The 17,943-nt window shown below is 36.6% G+C and overlaps 4 protein-coding genes across 6 annotated transcripts; 1 reads left to right on the forward strand and 3 right to left on the reverse strand.

Moving 5' to 3' along the window:
• Nucleotides 1–1,179: 1,179 nt before the first annotated feature.
• Nucleotides 1,180–3,872, reverse strand: LOC103336848 (putative calcium-binding protein CML18). 2 transcript variants are annotated; one of them, XM_008239968.2, is made up of 3 exons: nucleotides 3,452–3,872; nucleotides 2,697–3,350; nucleotides 1,180–1,496 (listed from the first exon to the last, which is right to left on the reverse strand). In XM_008239968.2, exon 2 carries the CDS (start codon nucleotides 3,251–3,253, stop codon nucleotides 2,762–2,764), a length of 492 nt encoding a protein of 163 aa, XP_008238190.1. In that variant the 5' UTR covers nucleotides 3,254–3,350; nucleotides 3,452–3,872; the 3' UTR covers nucleotides 1,180–1,496; nucleotides 2,697–2,761. The 2 variants fall into 2 exon arrangements, with proteins under 2 accessions (XP_008238190.1, XP_088911833.1); XM_089055707.1 differs by having other exon boundaries at nucleotides 2,697–3,872.
• Nucleotides 3,873–5,378: 1,506 nt separating this feature from the next.
• On the reverse strand, nucleotides 5,379–6,923 carry DPMS2 (dolichol phosphate-mannose biosynthesis regulatory protein-like protein). 2 transcript variants are annotated; one of them, XM_008239969.2, is made up of 3 exons: nucleotides 6,766–6,923; nucleotides 5,842–5,955; nucleotides 5,379–5,744 (listed from the first exon to the last, which is right to left on the reverse strand). In XM_008239969.2, exons 2-3 carry the CDS (start codon nucleotides 5,929–5,931, stop codon nucleotides 5,592–5,594), a joined length of 243 nt encoding a protein of 80 aa, XP_008238191.1. In that variant the 5' UTR covers nucleotides 5,932–5,955; nucleotides 6,766–6,923; the 3' UTR covers nucleotides 5,379–5,591. The 2 variants fall into 2 exon arrangements, with proteins under 2 accessions (XP_008238191.1, XP_088911834.1); XM_089055708.1 differs by having other exon boundaries at nucleotides 6,634–6,772.
• Nucleotides 6,924–7,696: 773 nt separating this feature from the next.
• LOC103336850 (envelope glycoprotein) lies at nucleotides 7,697–9,568 on the reverse strand. The gene is made up of 2 exons (XM_008239970.2): nucleotides 9,249–9,568; nucleotides 7,697–8,453 (listed from the first exon to the last, which is right to left on the reverse strand). Exons 1-2 carry the CDS (start codon nucleotides 9,377–9,379, stop codon nucleotides 8,000–8,002), a joined length of 585 nt encoding a protein of 194 aa, XP_008238192.2. The 5' UTR covers nucleotides 9,380–9,568; the 3' UTR covers nucleotides 7,697–7,999.
• Nucleotides 9,569–10,870: 1,302 nt separating this feature from the next.
• LOC103336851 (ribosome maturation factor) lies at nucleotides 10,871–11,907 on the forward strand. The gene is made up of 3 exons (XM_008239971.2): nucleotides 10,871–11,275; nucleotides 11,356–11,406; nucleotides 11,502–11,907. The coding sequence occupies exons 1-3, from the start codon at nucleotides 10,975–10,977 to the stop codon at nucleotides 11,657–11,659; spliced, it is 510 nt and encodes a 169-aa protein (XP_008238193.2). The 5' UTR covers nucleotides 10,871–10,974; the 3' UTR covers nucleotides 11,660–11,907.
• The last annotated feature ends 6,036 nt before the right edge of the window (nucleotides 11,908–17,943 follow it).

The raw sequence follows: 17,943 nt of genomic DNA on the forward strand, positions 1-17,943 counted from the left end.
GGGTGTATTTCGGGATTGGGGTTTCTTAAGTGATGAAGCACTTTTATAATAGATTGCTGTGTTCTAAGGCCATCTCCAACCCAAGGGGTGGAAATCCAAATTTTCAGTTTTGAGTCCAAAATTCTTCTCCAACCCATGTATTTTGGGGGGTGGAAATTTGAGACATGTCAAATTTGTGGTGAAATTCCAGTCCAAGTTTTGCATGGACTGGTATTTTATGTGGAGCCCAATAGTCAGCTGTGTAGCCCATGTGAAAGGAGAAAAAAAGCAGGCCCTGTGTTGCAGACTGATGTCGACCACTCACCTCCTTTTCATGTGACAAGTGTCATGGCACATGATTGAGGCGTTGAAATCCAATGACTCCATTTTGAAAGCTCCAGATCCTTTGAAAAAACACAAATACCAACAGCTATTCCAAAGAAGTTGATGTTTCCCATTTTATTTTATTTTTAATTCCAACATCTATATATAATCAATGGCCACGATTATTTTAAATCCAATGGTCAAATAATTTTTATAATTAATCTAAATTAGATCTAACATCAAAACTCATCTCAAACTCTATAAATATCCATCTTTTTGTTATACTTGCTTTTATTCTTTAAGTAAAATTATTTTTGAATTTTTTTAGATCAAAATGTTCACAAAATTAATCATGAATATTGAAACAAAAATAATGTCAAGAAAAATTAACGATAAAAAAAAATTAGGGATTAACCATTCTTAAACAATTTAATAAAGTTGCGGACTCAAATTATGAGTCTGCAAGGTTGGATGAAAAAACAATTTGAGTCCTAAAAATACATAAACAGTTATATTTTAGAGGGTGAAAATTTGAGTTTAGTCTCAATATGGTTGGAGATGGTCTAAGACAATACAAATTGGAATCCAAGTTTCATTTACAGTTATGCAAGTATAATATAACAAAGAAGAAACTTTATCACATAGAAAAAGTCTTGATTGCATGACAATAAACCATAACTTTGTCAACATGGAAAGGCGATACCATTCAAGCCCAGCCGATGAATGGTCGAAAACGCATTTCACGACACTATTGCATCTGCTATACTTTTTGGGACTACATTCAAATTAAGCCTACAAGTCAACAAGGGAGAAATTGATTAAATTTTGGCTTGACGGATATACTGCCCGCCACGTGTTGTGCATCAGTCGCTCAAGTTATAACATATGTATCTATTTATTAATGTCATACTTCAAGTCCATTAGATATGAATTATATCACCACCTGTATTATAACACGTAGATTAACACAACCCACCTATATAATAAAAGCAATGTTCCCAAAACGGCCATGAAATCCAACAAAAGAAAAAGTCCAGAACCTAGGAATTAATTCAGATTGCCAAAAAAAACAAATGCCACTTTTATCATCAGGAGAGAAAAGAAGAACATGAATAATTAAATACTTGAAGCACTATGAGCATCATGCTGGAACAGAACTCTGCTGGTGGGTCATTCTAGGAAAACTGTCTAACCTGCAACAAACAGGTGAAACATGGTTGAAAAACAAGATCTTCTCTTCTGTTAAACATTAACATTTGCGCAGTAGGAGGAAACCACATGATATGGATTTGTGTCCTCCACCCAATACATAAATGGCACCTCAAAGTTTATGCTGATCACATGCATTCACCACTACATAAACTAATTGTATGTGCATCTTGCTCTTCTGCCTCTACCTCTCACACCAGCTGCTGGTGTTGATTTAGTTTATAAATATATTTGTTCATTGTTGCCACTACTACGGTTGCAAGAGGCTTGTAGTTAAGTGGTTAAGAGTCGTAATCCATGTACCTAAGGTCAATGTTTTAATCCCTCTGCCCCAGTATCGCTTGTATATATAAAAAAAAAAACAAAATAAAAAAAACATGCATTTTCCTTTCTCTCTTCTTTTGCACACCTAAGCTGCCCAACTGCATTGGGCCAGTGGACTTTGCACGATTATCCTAAATTCAAATGCTCATAACGAATAAGCGTAGATCAAATCACGCTTGATCACTCCACCTATTAAGTAGTTTATGGCTAGGCATGGGTGATGAGAATTAAAATCGGTCAATGACACGCCTTGATGGAGCAATCGGGCTCACTCGCATCATAATAAATAGACAAGACCTCAAGTCATGGAAGGGAACATGACCTGAGTCCAAGAACTCTTTAAGTTCTTATTTCTTTTCGTGTAACTTAAGCATCAGAGTTCTTTTGCTTACATTAGAATGTTGTGCAAAGGACTCAGTTGTTTCTATCTTTGGTTTCAAGTCACACAAGACATTTTACATAACTCGTGGAATTTGTATCCACAGCAAGTGTTCCATGAATCACATCACAACATTAATTTGGAGACCAAAAAGATAAGATGCTTCATCATTGGTTTCTTGTGAATAAAGATTATTTCCCATCATGAGTTCTTCACCATCCTTCCATTCAAAAGTAAACCCTTCAAAATTAAATCATCATCAATATTGCCTAGCATGCTCCTAATTAGAGACCACTATTATAATTTGTATGAGAAGATCATATTGAAGTGAAGGCCGTCTATGTAAATCATTAAGCACCCGAAAGATCTTCCTAATCACAAATTAAACAGATCGATCCATATATAAATTCATGGTCAAATATATGCACCAAAAAAACAAACAACAGAGTGTGCAGAAACAGAGAAATTAATCAAACAATACCTGAAAACAAAGAAAACCGATGGATGGATGGAATTTCCGAAATGAATTAACTAGCTGGGGATTGTCTAAGACCAAGAATTATCAAAAGCAGCAGAAGTAATGGCATGAGCAAACTCCTGGAAATCGATCCTGCCATCCCCATCAGTATCAGCCTCCCTGATCATCCCAGTCAACTCCTCAGCCGTAAGAGCATGTCCAAGTTTAGCCATGGAGTGAGCCAGCTCGGCAGCTGTGATGAATCCGTTGCCGTCCCGGTCAAACATCCGAAACAGCTGCCTCAGCTGGTCCTCCGTGTAAGGAGACTTGGCCGACAAAAGCTCAGGGGCTACGAGAGCTACAAACTCCGAAAACTCCACTAGGCCATTGCTGTTGGTGTCCGCCTTCTGGATCAAGGTATCCAGCTGATCAGGCCCTGGCTTCAGCCCCAGTGAGCGCAGAAGCGACCCCAGCTCCAGCTGTGTTAGGCTTCCGTCGTTGTTTCGATCAAACGACCGGAATATTTCACGCAGGTCCGCGATTTGCTCGTCGTCTAGCTTCACTGGCTGCTTGTTGCTCATCAGGACGACCAAAAGCTTAAAAAGTTTCTCTAACTTTATTCTCCGACTCGAAGATGAATATGTATGATGGTTATGATCCTTTTGTTTCTATTTTGACCTATGAGGAGTGTAAACGTACGACATTAGAAAACAATGCCCAAGAAGAATAAAGGACAGGAAAATTTCATACACGCAAATGGGAATGAGATCAAATTGTACTTCTCTGTTCTTGATGATTTGTGGTTAGTCAGTTGAGAATTCAAGTTGTGGGTTCGGATCGAAATTGAAGAAGACGACGATGATCTGAGCTAAGCTTCAAAGATCCATGTTTAATGAGAATGTGGGATGAGATTAGAGAGTCTGAGGGGGGAGGGTGGAAGCTTCAAAGATCCAATCCAACATCTCCTTCCATGTCCTACTCAATTCCTCCTCTTTCGGTGGATCCTCCGAATCAATTGCCCTTCAGTCTTGACCCAAATATCGGATCCGATATTTGAATGGCGATCACAATCACACACATAACACAACGTTGAAATCTCAAAGATGATGATGATGATGTTTGTTGGTGGATCAAATAATAAGGTCAAGGTGGTAGGAATTTGAGTTTCGATCATGTGATTATATTATTATTAATTCCTTTTTATTTTTCTTGAGAATTGTGAGCGTTGGATTGATGGGGATCTAACGCGAGAAATTGAGGTGAAAGACGCGGGAATTATGTGACAGGTGCCCGCGCTCGCACGTCTTTCTTTGCTGTCAACGGCTTTTTAAACAAGTGGAGTTTTTGTGTGCCTTTTGCTTCTTTGAAGAATGGTTCACTCGCCACTTGGAAGCCAATGAGCTTTTGCCACGTCATGGTACGGATGCATTTGTTATTTGCGGAATTTGTGTTTTGATTGTGATGATGGCATGCATTGCTTCGGTAGGTTACAGGTTGGAAATGGTGGGCAGAGGGGCAATGGAATGTCGTGTAATTGATCAGATGGGAGTGGGGCATTTCTAAAGACCAAGGACGGCGGTGTTGGTGCCTGCTTCATTTATCTGGGTTGACCAAAAATTCATTATTATTTTTTAACAAGCAATTCAGGTAAATGAATAAATACTCTTCACCGCTTGAGCTTCTTTTTGCTAATTTGCTAATGTTTTATAAACAATGTCGGAGTGTGGATTTTTGGACCTCATATCTTCTGAAATAAATATGCAAAATTAATAAACCTCAAAGATGAGGAGCCTTAGTGTGGTGCTGGTTAGTATAATTGGGAAGTTTTGAGCTTATTCATATTAGCATTTGAAGCATTATTGCAAACCTATTTATAATCCCAATTAAAGCCAAAATAGTGTTTCTATTTTCAATCAAGCCAAAATAGTTTGAACTGTGGTTGATGTAAAAGAAACTGCGGACCAAATGTCGTGCTTGTGAAGAGCATAAATTGCTTCATTCCTGGCAGCTTGGCATACCAAAAACTTTGCAGCAACCAGTTATACAAGTGCGAAGTTCAACTCTATGATAAGAACAAAGGCCCTGTTCATAGTGAATATTGATTCTCATCTTGTGGTCATCGGACATTTGTAGGTCAGCTTGTAATGCTTGGGGATCAAAATGGGAATACACAGGACTCAACCTTGCAGGGAGTGATGCAGGGACTGGCGAGATTTTTTGAAAAAAAATTTAATACAAGCGATATTGGTGGAAAGGGGGCCTAAAATGTAAACACTCAAAAGGTACTTCAAAAGGAAGTGGTTCTGATTATATTCACTTTTATTTGATGTGGCAGAGGGCATAAAGATATGCATTATTTTGCCTACGAGGAGAAAATCAACCGCCCTACTTGCATGCATGCAAAAGACAGAGCAAGCTGCCTCTGAGACTAATTGCAGACCTACCAAAAGCAGGTTTAATTTTCTAGAAACGGATTAGTATTGGGTTTTGTCATATTTAATGAATTAGTCAGCTAGAGACCAGAGTATATGACTTTGTTGATCCTAGTTTTCTGTAAATGATATACATATGCATATATATATGCCAATCCAAGCATACAGGCTCAAAGGTTTATAAAGAAAGACTAAGACAGAGTTGGATGAGATTTTGGACTTTTAAACCTGCAGGCCTACCTAGGCAGTCTAATTAGTGTTGTAATCTTAGAAATATGGAAGAACTATCACATATCTGAATGTCAAATGAACACTTAATCACAATTATGGAGATAAAAGAAACAAAAAAGGGTAGAAAGGTGAATTAGAAATGATACAGACAAACAAGTAATGTAATCTGCTCCATTTCAGAAAATGACTATAAAAATCTATACTCTGATTCACCTCGAAAGAAAAGCTCACCCTTGCGCGATCACAACCCTTTGTATCATGCTTTCTTCTTTTTGGATTTGAGCATCACATATCCAATGAAAATGCATAAGAAGCACAGAAGCACCATGCCAGCAAACACAGGTATTAATATGGCATATTCTTGGGGCAGGAAATACCGGTGGATAAAGTGATCACTGTTTACAAACGGCTGAAACACAACGAGAGTAAATATCAACAGCGGGTTAATATAAGTGTGAGAAGCATTTGAGAAAGAAGTAGCGAAGCAAGGCAGGTAATTAACTGACCAGGATTATGACCCAAAATGTGTAATAAGTGAATATAGATAAACTGATATAGGATAACAGAAACCCAACGGCCTTGTCTGCCAATTCCATTGTGATGTCTGTGGCTTCTGCTACCTGCAATTACAAGGAGGATGTGGATCAGCAACTTCATATGAAGTAGCGAACAGTTTCAACAAACAAGTACAAGTGCAGGAACATGTATCACATCATTATACAGGGAAACCACCTTGAAATTGTATCTAAACCCGGTGGATAGTTTTTGTACTTTCAAGGGAACCATATACCACCACCAAAACCAGTAGCATTTCAAACCAACAACATGCTATCTCCATAAGCAGTAGCAAATCAGATTTACAAGAGATCCATATAGTTCTGACTGATTCTAAGCAACCAAAGCATTTGGTTTTAAATACGAAAAATATGAAAGGAAGGGTGCATGAAAAATACAACAATTATGCAACCAAAGCATTTGGTTTTATAACATGAAAAATATGAAAGGAAGGGTGCATGAAAAATACAAAATAATAAACCATCTAAAGTAGCAATCAACAAAAAATTTAGAGCAGCAACTTAACAAAACCGCCCAGGTTCAAAGAGAACCCACCATCAATACCAAGCACCATTAGGTTTTTGGCATCTTGTTCAAAGATGCAATCTTTTGAACCATATTGACCAAAATCATAAAGGGCATCACCTAAACTAAAAATTCAATGAGATACACAAATGCACACACACATAATTGAAAAATCAAACATGGAGTAATTGGATTTGCTTTCCATAGCAAACAAAAACCTTAATTGGTGCTGCAGATTGGGCATTGGATTATGATATTGACCCTTCCAATGCCGAACGAACCCAATTCGAAATTTGGGATTTCAAGTTTTCAATTTCTTTTCCTACACTGTCACAATCAAATTTACTTACCCGAGACAAAGTCCTTCTTTCAACCTCAACGACGATCGCTATCAGGCCAATTTCGATTTCCCTCTCTCTCTCTCTCTCACTGTCTGCAAGCCCTAATCGTAAACAAAGAGATATTGAAGGACGACGACTGGCGCGTTCAGAACAGAAGAGAGACCATGCATGCCCCCGGCTTAATATGTCTCTTTTTGAAAAATTCTTTTGGACTTAACTATTCCAAACATAAAGCCCATGATCAGCACCCTTGAAGGAAAGCCCAAAACATTATTCATAAGTATTTTTCGACCGTAAAAAAATAGTTACAGCCTGTCAAAACTTATTTGAAGAACACCAGTTTAGAGCCACTCACGTCCCTAATTAAAATTAAATATGGCTGCAGGAATTGATGCATTGCCTCTCCTGTCGATCATTATCTTCATGGTTTCTACCTGTGGCTCGAGGAGCTTCATTATGTGTGCGGGTTTTAAGCTTTTCTTATTTCAACCTTGTTCAACTTCATAAACTATACTGAAATTTTCTCAAACATTTGAAGTGGCTAAAGATGGACCTCCATTTTTAATCTTTTTTTTTAATCTTGGCAAAATAATATCCTAAACTACTCTAGTCTATTGAATGGAGGATCGAACTCGGATGTAATAAGACGAGCACACATACCTTAACCAACTGACCTAACCACGTCTCCATTTTCAATCTCTAACCTGACTCTTTTCATCTCAGTCCATTAATTTGTTGACTAATCACAAATTGGTGAACGAGGGTTGCGAGACAATTTCAGTACACAAAAACATGTGAATTTTGTGTACAAGCTCCAACTTCAAAACTAGCTGAGCATCAAATTCATATCATATATCAGTTTGATAAACATGTTGTGATCCATTAGAATTTTCACATTTTGAAGCAGCGACATCTTTGGCCAAATTACGGCGAGAACTGATTACAAAGCAATAATCAGGATTTATAATCCCCGTAATTTAATTACAAAACCGTCTGATGTCACAAGCCACTGCAGCTTCCCAAAAAGAACAAAGAACAACAGACAAAATAAAGAGTATCATATAATTGTCCCAGAAAAAGAAAACAAAACAAATACACTTCTCTGAACGCAGATTTTGAAAAACAGCAGTCAACCCCAGAGGAACTGTATTGCATCCAACATCCTCAAAACCTATCTGCTCCATAATTTGATCCCAACATTGTTTGGCTCCTAAAGAAACACATAGGGGTACATATTTCCCCATCATTTTTGCAGCATCCACTGCATTATATCTTTCCGTATAACTCCCCCAAACGTACCTGCACTGTAGTTCGATCTTAACGGTTGAGGCACATTCATGCATAAGTGCCTGTACTGGTTTATCATCCCAGAAGGCTTTCGTGATCTCATCATCATTGTAATTGGAGGAAGGGGTTTAGACCACATATTGGTCATTGTTGAAAACAGATGCCTGTCGGATTCCTGATTTCTGGTTATCTGGGTGCTTCCAGGAGTTTTGAGGTGGGAGGAGTTTACCTTATTCATCATGCTAGAACTGGTGGGGGGTTTTTCCAGGGAACCCCGAATCTGAGCTTCAGGTTTCATCCGATCAAGCCATCGTAGGATCCGGTTACCAAGATTTCGACCAACTTCTATGTCTCTTTCCTGTATGCTCTTGTGAACCTTGATAGCTGCATCAAACACAGCACGTGTTCGCCTTTGAATGAAAGAAAACACAATGGCCGTAGCAGTTATAAACTAATACAAAAAACAAATGATTAATAGTCATTAATTTAACGAACTATTGCAGTATCAAAGGAAACAAGTAAAATTGGATCGTAGCAACAAACAAACTGCAGTGATGGTGGCCCTCGAATCCTACCGATGATTAAACACATCTGATAGTTTGAATGCTAAATATGTTCCGATGAGCTATGAATTTGTGCTAAATATTGAAACAAAAACGTCCAGGATAATAATCAAATGTTTATCTAATCCAGGAAGAACACATTACATGAAGATTGCAAGAGACAAATGAGAACTGTGAAGGGGTTTGGAGATGTCAGCAACAACAAATTGCAGAGTTTGATGCAACGAAACTTATGCGTAATGTTAAGTATTTACCCAACAGAAATATCTTAACACTGAAAAAATGGGGAAATCACTGGCCATTCAGAGCTAATTTCATATAAGGAAATTGAAAACATCAAAGAAAATAAGATCTGAGAAACATTCAACAAATTATATATTATTAAATTACAAAAATTCCTAAACCACGAAGAAGAAAGAGCACACATGCATTTTAATGAGACTGATGCAAAACATGCATTAAACGAATTTTATGGATGCAAAGATAAAGGAAAGAAAAATCATGCAAAATAAACCAAAAATTATATTCATATTGAGAGGAAATTCTAGAATTATTGATTTGATTAAATACATCAAACTCTTCCCAAATCACATCTATTTCAAAGAGAAATTAAAGGAAAGAAAAAAGAGAGAAAACAAATACCTGTGAGCAAATTGACGGATCTTGGGGTGCTTAGGGCTTATGAGGCGTCGCTGAATCTTCAGAGCCAGTCTATAAGTGCGCCTCAGCCCCAAGAAATAGGCTGTTCCTAATGTGATCTCCCACAGCACCATTCTTCGTTCCTTTCTTCCTTCCTTCGTTTTCGCTTTGTGCGTAGCTTGTGTTTGTGCTATTGTCTCAAAGAACTTTTCCTTATTATGGTTCTGTTTTAGGTTTTCGTTTCTCGCAAGCTTTCCACGGGCCGCCAGAAATTTCGATCCTCGTCAACAACATTCTCAGTTTCCCTCTGCTTCGCGTCACCGATCAAAGGGTCATCGTGTACGTGGGGATACTCAAGTTGATCTCAACCGTTCGTTGGTGTTGATGAAGTCAGTAAGGCTGGGCTCTTTTCTACATAAAGGCCCAAACCAGTAGAGTTTTAAGTCTGGATTGAAATTTCAGGCCCAACGTATTGAGAAAAATAAAAAATGCATCACAATAGGGAAAACAGTTTGTGGCTCGGGTCTCAATCCCAGCCAACTCACGAGTCATTTTATTTTGAGTGCTATATATGGACTATAGATGTGGTCCTTCATATTAAAGAACGATTCATCCGAATAGTAAGTTCACTTAAGTTCAATGAAATTATCGTGCGGCTAATATGAAGGTCACATAAGAGCAATGATTGCCAGACAAGAGGGCCCTGCCCCAAATTCTTCCAATGGGCTGAAGCTGCCAGGGCAATTGTTGGGGCCCAAGAAACTAGGCCAGCCCTCAAGCAAAAAGAGCTCGTGCTCTAGCCTGGGTTTGCTTGACGTAAGCGATGACGTTGGTAACAAAAAAAAAAATCTACAAAAATTTCGTCATATTCTTCAATTCTCACATCAAAACTCTATATAAATTCATATCCTCATATCTCATGTGAATAGTGTCCATGCAATGGGTGAAACAATACAACCTTTTATTAGGGTTGCCACTATTCACATGAATAGTAACAACGCTTGCCCTTACCCTTTGTCATGTCAAATGAGTGGAAGTGCTCTAAAGAGTCCATATAGGATACCCTAACTATAGAATTTCAAGCCAACTCATCTTTTTAAGTAAATCGAGTCCTAGTCCACTCAACTACTTACACCCTAGGCCAAATTGCTTTGTTTTGGCCCAGTCTACAATAATATTGAGTTAGGAGATTACATACAGAGGATCTTGAGTGTGGCATAAGCGTAATTGTTCTTAATCACATGAGTTACAAATTTCTTGCTTTTGTCAAAATATTACTTTACAAGAAAGAATTTATTGCTAATGTGGGTTAGGTTAGTTGGCAAAAGTAGAGAGTCCACCCCTTGCACCTAAGTTCTAATCCCTCTCATAGTAAATTAGAATTATTTTAAGTATTTCAAGTTATTGTATTTACTTATGCATCTAAGTATTAGGTTCAATTCTCCTCTCCCCAATATCATATTATATATATATATAACTATTTAAAAAAAATGATTGATTTGAAAAAGAAAAAGAAAGAAATTTTATCCACAATGTCTTTATTTTTTGTATTTTTAAAAAGCAACAAATAGAAACAAAAAGAAAAATAAAGTTCCTATTTAAAAATCTCAGATTCGAGTCATACAGCTCACTAATAATTTCTTTCCCTTTTTTCACCCACTCTCTCTATCTGTCTCTCTCTCTCTCTCGTTTTCTCTTTGTCCTTCTCTGTGTATTCAAGTCTGTGACCATGCAAAGACAATCACTGGGGGGCTCACCGGGCTCCAAGCTCCACCAGGCCCATGGCGGAGCCAAGGAACAGGCTCTGCTCCTAGACGACGCTCCCAACCGCAGTAACAAGGACCTTTTAGTCTTTTCCTCCTCCACCTCCTCTTCAATCTCCGCAGACGACGACCACAAAGCATCAAAGCCTCATCGCCCGTCATCACCGCCCCCCACCGCTCCACACAAATCCATTCACGTCATCCCCGTCCTCACCCTCCTCTGCTTCCTTATCCTCTTCCTCTTCTCCCATAGCCCCTCCCAATCAGGTAACTGTCAATCAACGGCTCTTAACTCATCTCGTTTTTTTTAATCTTCATTCCTGACCGTCGGTTTCGTTTCCGTTCAGATTTGGCTCAGTTCAATGGCTTTACGAAACTACCAGGGAAAAAGCGCGCAGGTACAATGCAGATAATTAATCGTTCTCAATGCAGATATTTTTTGCGTTTTTAAATTTTATTTTCTGTTTTCTTTCCGTGCTTTTCGTTTTTGTAGACTCCACCGACAACGAAATCGGCGACCTGAGCCGATTTATTGATATCCGGAAGAGCGATGTTTTGGCGATCCGCAGCCTCAGGAACTTGCAGGACACCCAAGGAACCCGAAAACTCCCCCCGAGATCTCGCTCCCACCGGAAAATAGCCGATTTTTAAGCCGCATTCCCTGCTCCTCTTCTCTACTCTACTCTACTCTACTATGTCCTCATCGGCTCTCCGTGAAAGAACTCGCACGTGCGTCACCGTCAGCTTTTTTTTCGCACGTGTAAATTCAATTGCGGAGCAAGATCTTTTTCTTTTCTTTTTTGGTTTAAATTTATTTTAATTTTTTGTGTAAACATATTACTTGAGCGCTTCAGCGCTTAGACAAAGATTTCGAACAGCGAAATAACGTAATTCTTACAGATCTTTTTGTTTTTATAAATTTCGTGTGTGTCGTACACTAAAGTGAGCGGGTAGGGAGGCGTTAATTAGATGAAGGGACGTAAACGTGCGCCCGATGGGATACAGCTGGATTTTCGTACTCGACCGTTGCTCTGCACCCTCGGGTTTCGGTCGGAATTTGCTAGCTGGAAAATTGAAGGAGAAGATACGTTAACTGCGTTCTGTGTCACCGCTAGTGTATAGATTTTTCTGTGGTGTTGGCTTCTCCTGCTTACACGTGGATAGCAAAAACGTTAAAGTTGTCACTATGTGGACTCTTTTTAAAACTTTTTTAATTTATATAGCTTTCATTTTTTTTAAATGATTGATATTTTATTCTAAGGGGAGGGGGTGCCCCCACAAGGGGATTTGACCTGGTGCATGGGGTTGCAAACAAAGACCTCACCAATGTCGTCACTTTAGTACACTGAATTCAATAATTGCTATTTTAATTCTTGGGATTTTTTTGTAGAAAATGTTCATGAACTTACACCTCAGCTTAATTTTGTTAAAAAAAAATTTAAGAGAAATGTCATCGTAATTTTCAAAATCTATGATTTGTCATCTGACTTTAACAATATTTAATTTTCCATCAATTTTAAGGGTATTTTAGTCTTTTCATATTTAAGGAAAAAAAAGAGAAAAAATAGATATCTCTCTTCTTTCTCCCCTATCCCAACACCACCCGCCCCTAAAACACATTGCATTGGACCCCACTTGTTTCTAAAACACATCGGAGAGGGAATGTAAAGACTAAAATACCTTTTAAAATGAATGAAAAATTGGATAGTGTTAAAGTCATATGACAAATCATGGATTTTAAAAAATTAAAGAGACATTTCTCTTACATTTTTCTTTAAGAGTGACAAATTAAAACTTAGATATAAGTTCCGGTGACATTTCTTCAAAAGTCTTTTTAATTCTCCAAAGTGTAGGTATGCTAGCATGCATTACCGCTAAGTATTAAATTATTGAGTTTGATTTTGATACACGTGTAAATAACTTTTTTTATGATTGTAAAAGAAATTTTAAAAAAATCACTTAATAATATAATTCAAAAATTCAATATAGCCTTTTTAATGCATAGGGTGAAATGCGTTTTGCTTTTTACCCCAAAAAATGGTTGTTACATTTTTATTGTGGTATATTTTTTAGAATTATAAATTTAGAGTGGTGATTTCCCAATTTATACATTTTAAATTATATCAAGTTAACTAATATTAGTTAAATTAAAATATAAAAAAAGGAAGGTCGAGCTTAGTAGCGTGGGCTTGTAACTAAGCAGAGCATTAAAGTAATTGGTTGTTTGAAACCTTCTCAAATGAGGCATATGTGGTGGTTTTGGGTTGTTCACCTTGGTGGTGGTGGTGAAGTTGCACAAAACACTTCCCCTACCCTCAAGTTAGTAAGGCCAACCATAAAGGTGGGTAGCAAACCGAAAAAAGAAAATGAAGGGAAATACTTGTAGGTGAAAAAGAAAGGTAATCTTGATAATTTTTGCGCCCACATGCATTTTTCTCTCTTGCTTTTCTTTTATGGAGTTGACCTCAATGGATTGTAAAATTGGATGCAAAAGTGCATCAAATTTCACATCTCCAACCAATAGCGTATATATATACTCTCATTTACCTCACCATTAGAGAAATTTCTATTAGATAGGGGCGTAAATGTAGCACACTGCCCCTTATACCCCGACAATGAAGTTGCTCTAACTAAGTCACTATTTCTAGGTGTATGTACCTATTGAAATTGAATTGAATAGACCATGTTGTTTCAGTAAGGATTCAATGAGCGTGAACTCATTAGGGGTTTGCATCGGTCATAATTCAACCTATTTTTAGAAATCCTTATCCATATTAGAATCCAATCTCATCATTTTTTTTTACAAGTGAAATTGGGAGAAGGGAGATTCAAACACAATATCTCAAGTGCAGAAGTAACTGCTCTTAACCATTTGATTTGCAGGCCCTTTGCAAATCCAAATTAATCTAACCTCTTTTGAGGAATCCATCTCTAATTCAATTACAATGGGTTTGCCACATTCGTCGTCTTTTGGTCCACGCATACAAAGAAGATGTTGGGTTTGGAATTAGTCGGTGTGTTACTATGGGTTTAACTTGTATGACGCTATTGCTCTCTTCGGGTTGTCGTGGAGGATGTGGAGCGGTGCTTATGCTTCTTAGATTGTTTATGTGTTGTGATTTTGCCTTATTTTTAGGTTGTTTTATTTCTATTTAGCTTCGGCTTTCGATATAGATTTGTCGTTTCTGCTGTTGCACGGCTGATCAGTATTAGAGGTTTGAGTACACATGCTTCTAGTTGTTGAACCGGGGATTTTATTTATCTTTGGTCACTGAAGAATATTTATTCATATTCGGCACATCGTTGCTTTGTACTTTTGTTTATTTATCAATAAAATACTATTTCTTATTCTCAACCCAAAAAATATATATTATATTTTGAGGAATCCATATCTAATTCAATTAAAATGAACCATTTAAGAATGCTTGGCTCTCACGCTTAATTTTTTCAATTACTTATGGGAATTCCCATAATATTTTTTTTAATGTAATATCCTCTCTTTTGGAGGGAATTTACTATTTGATATGATTAATTGCAAGTGGACAATATCACTCAAATTAGTATAGTAGTAAATAGAGTATCGTTCTAATAGGGATCAATTTAATCTATTGAATACTAGAGTGATTTATTTATAATTATATTTGAATTAAACGATAATAGAATTATGATGATTAAAATCTAATTAAGCAAGTAAAATAAATTGAGATTAAGCAAATAATGTAAAAGATGAAAACAAAAATGATAAAACACTAGGGCACCGATTTCACCTAGCTAATCCCACCCAAATTCTTCTAGCTTGTTAATCCTAATTACCTAACATGTTGATAATCATTTTCCCTTACCACACCAATACTCTCTTCCAAGTTATATTAGTTGTATTCATTACCATCAACCCACTCTATTCCTAGTTATGGATTTAGATAGCTAAGAACCCATTAAAATTTGTGGAAAACATTGAAGATTACACAAACCATAACCTAATCTTTCAAGTCGGCTATGTAATTTATGGTACTTGTTACAAGAAGCTTTTTACTAGGAATCTCCTTCCAGTCTCAACCTAATTCTTTCAATCATGCAATTAGTGGTCAATTAATTGAAAGCATTAAGAACGGTAACAAACACTCAACATGTATAAATAAATAAAATTAAACAATATCAAAGAATTTGAGTATTCATAGCTAGGCTACGTCATAACCCTAGTAAAAGAAATTAGTTCATGAAAGACTTATTGATAATCATGATGGTTGATGAAGACATGGAAATCACCGAATTCTCCAAGTAGAATGCCAAGAGATGCGAGGACAATATATATTTGTGATAATTTTGATAGTTAATTGTGGCTACTTACATTCTAATGTTGCATTGTTTTTTAGAACATTTTCTATTGAGAGGAGCAATAATATACTAAATTCACACACACTACACAGATGTTAGGACTCGAACCCAGGACTTTGCTTGAGGAAGCAATTACTCCAAACCACTACATTAGTTGGTCCTTTGCTATTGCATTGTCTTTAATACAAATGATATTAGGGGAGGGATGAATTGAACCGAAAACTTCAGGTGGAAGGATAAAGACTATTAACCAATTAATCTACAAGCTCTTTTTTTAAAATTAAACTTTAAAGTTTAAGCTAATTCTCATCATCAGATTCTCATACTGGTCAGCATTATACGGGGGAATAAACAAGCTTGTATTTTTTGTATTTGAGAAATAAAAAAATATAAAAAAAGGTTATCCAAATTCCTTTGTAAAAAGTATGACAATCTGATGATGAGCAATATGCCTTTTCCTTATGATTATTTTATAAACTTATCTGTTTCCACAAGAATATTAGCGTGTAAAGATAGGCCAACATTGCTAATTATTGAGGGAATAAAAAAGGTTTTTATATTTGTTGCCCCATCAATTTCAACTACCCCTACCACATTAATATTTTTCAAATGTTTCATTTTCATAAATTTGTATTGATATAGTTAAATATATTGGGTCCAAAATTTTGAACAAAAATGGTGGTCCCCTGCAGTCACAAGTGGAGCTTAAAGACATCAACTCGTGATTGTTTACAGCCTGGTTTTCTTCTGGTGGAGCCTGTACCATAATTGAGTATGCATGACTATGGTATGGACCCATCAACACCGAAAAGCTTCTAAAATGTTAACTATATTACCCAACCTTTCATGTGTAAGCCTTTTCTTTTCCTATCAAAAAAGTCTTCTCTCTTTACTTTTTTTTTTTTTTTTCAAACAAAAGATGCAAATGTGTTTTGTAGTGCGCCATTCTGAATGGTAAAGATTACTCCATGGATATGAAAAAAGTACAGTGAGAGTTTTGAGTCCCCTTGGTTTAGATGTTCATACGAATTTATTGTTACATGTCCAACATTTCTGCAAGAGTTACAGATGATAAATTAGCTCTTGATTTAGGGATATTTCTTTTCGCAGTACGAAAAGAACTGCCACAAGTCAAGACCATTTGTTCCAACCTCAAAATTAACCAACGTTTTGCTTCACATTCCAACCCACCGTCGAACGAACAAGTCAAAACCATGAATCAAATAATCAAGAAAAAGTAAAGATCTACCAGGACAAAGCCATGGGTTGTTGGCCTGAGCTTCAGCCTGTGAGAGTCCGTTTTGGTTAAATGATGATTAAACAAAAATAATAATTATTATATATATATATATATATATATATATATTACATGTATCTTATTCTATTTGTATAGAATGATTCTTGAATGGGTAGTTAGGTGTCAACAAGGCATGCTAGTAGCCTTGTCAACGCACCATGAAGAAATTAGAATAAGATTGGAGTCACCACAACTTGTCTTCAAAGTAATTATTTTCTTATCTGTTGTTGACTTGGAGTGCGAGGCCATATTGACATATTACTTGGAGATTAAGTTCTTACATAAATATTGATATTATCATGCATTGTAGCTACCGTCTTCACTACACTATAAATAGACCATTCCATTTCTTTGTTTTTCATTCTCATTTCAGCCAAGTTGTGAAGCATTTGTAAGTTTGCATGAATAAAAAAAAATACAGAGAAGAAGAAATATTAGAGAAAAATAGAGTGGAAGACTGAGTTTGTGAATGCGGTGGAAAATTGGAATCGTCTTACATTTCTTGCAAAAGCATTAGTATCGAGGCAGGGTGTTTCTTGGGGGTCTTTTACAGAAATTGATTTAATTAAATTTCTTGAACACTATATTATGCGTGATATGATTATTTGATTAATATTCTTGTTACAATTGAATGGGTTTTCCTGAAATATTTATGTGTTCTTCATTGGTTGAATAATGTTGTATATACATTGATGATGTTTTAAATGTTACATTGTTGTGAGATATATGGATATGTGAAATACATAATTATATCATGTCATGGAAATTAGTTGGAGTTGTTGGGTGGAGAAAATAATGATAGAAAATAGGGTAATGAAAATAGTCTTTTGTGTAGTTGAGTCTAACTCTTCGCAGGTACTAGGTCTTAGGGATCCCACAATACATATGGTTTTTATTGGATGATTCGGGACTGGTGACAGGAAGTTAGACAAGATGACTGACAAAAGGCGAATTATGGGATGATTGAGGTAGGTGTTAGTTCATATAAATGGGCATTCGGGATCAAGTGGTATAAGTATGGTCTGGGACGTGCAGGTCTGCTTGTTCAATTATATGAATTAACGGGAGTAAATGATAAGCACTCATGCATTATTATTAATGTAATATTTGGCTGTGTGATTGTATGTCACTTAATTTAGTTATATCAATTTACTGTGGTAATGTCTCATGTTCCTACTGAAAGGTGGTTCTTCACTCCTCACCCTGTTTAATTTTTCAGATGAATTAGTGAGCAAGACAATGGACTAAACCAGTTGATGCTGAATTAGATAAGAGTTATAGAACTTTATTTATTAATTGTAAA

The sequence above is a fragment of the Prunus mume genome, linkage group LG7, assembly GCF_029339155.1.
Source record: "Prunus mume cultivar Tortuosa linkage group LG7, ASM2933915v1, whole genome shotgun sequence".
In the NCBI taxonomy this organism is placed as follows: Eukaryota; Viridiplantae; Streptophyta; class Magnoliopsida; order Rosales; family Rosaceae; genus Prunus; species Prunus mume.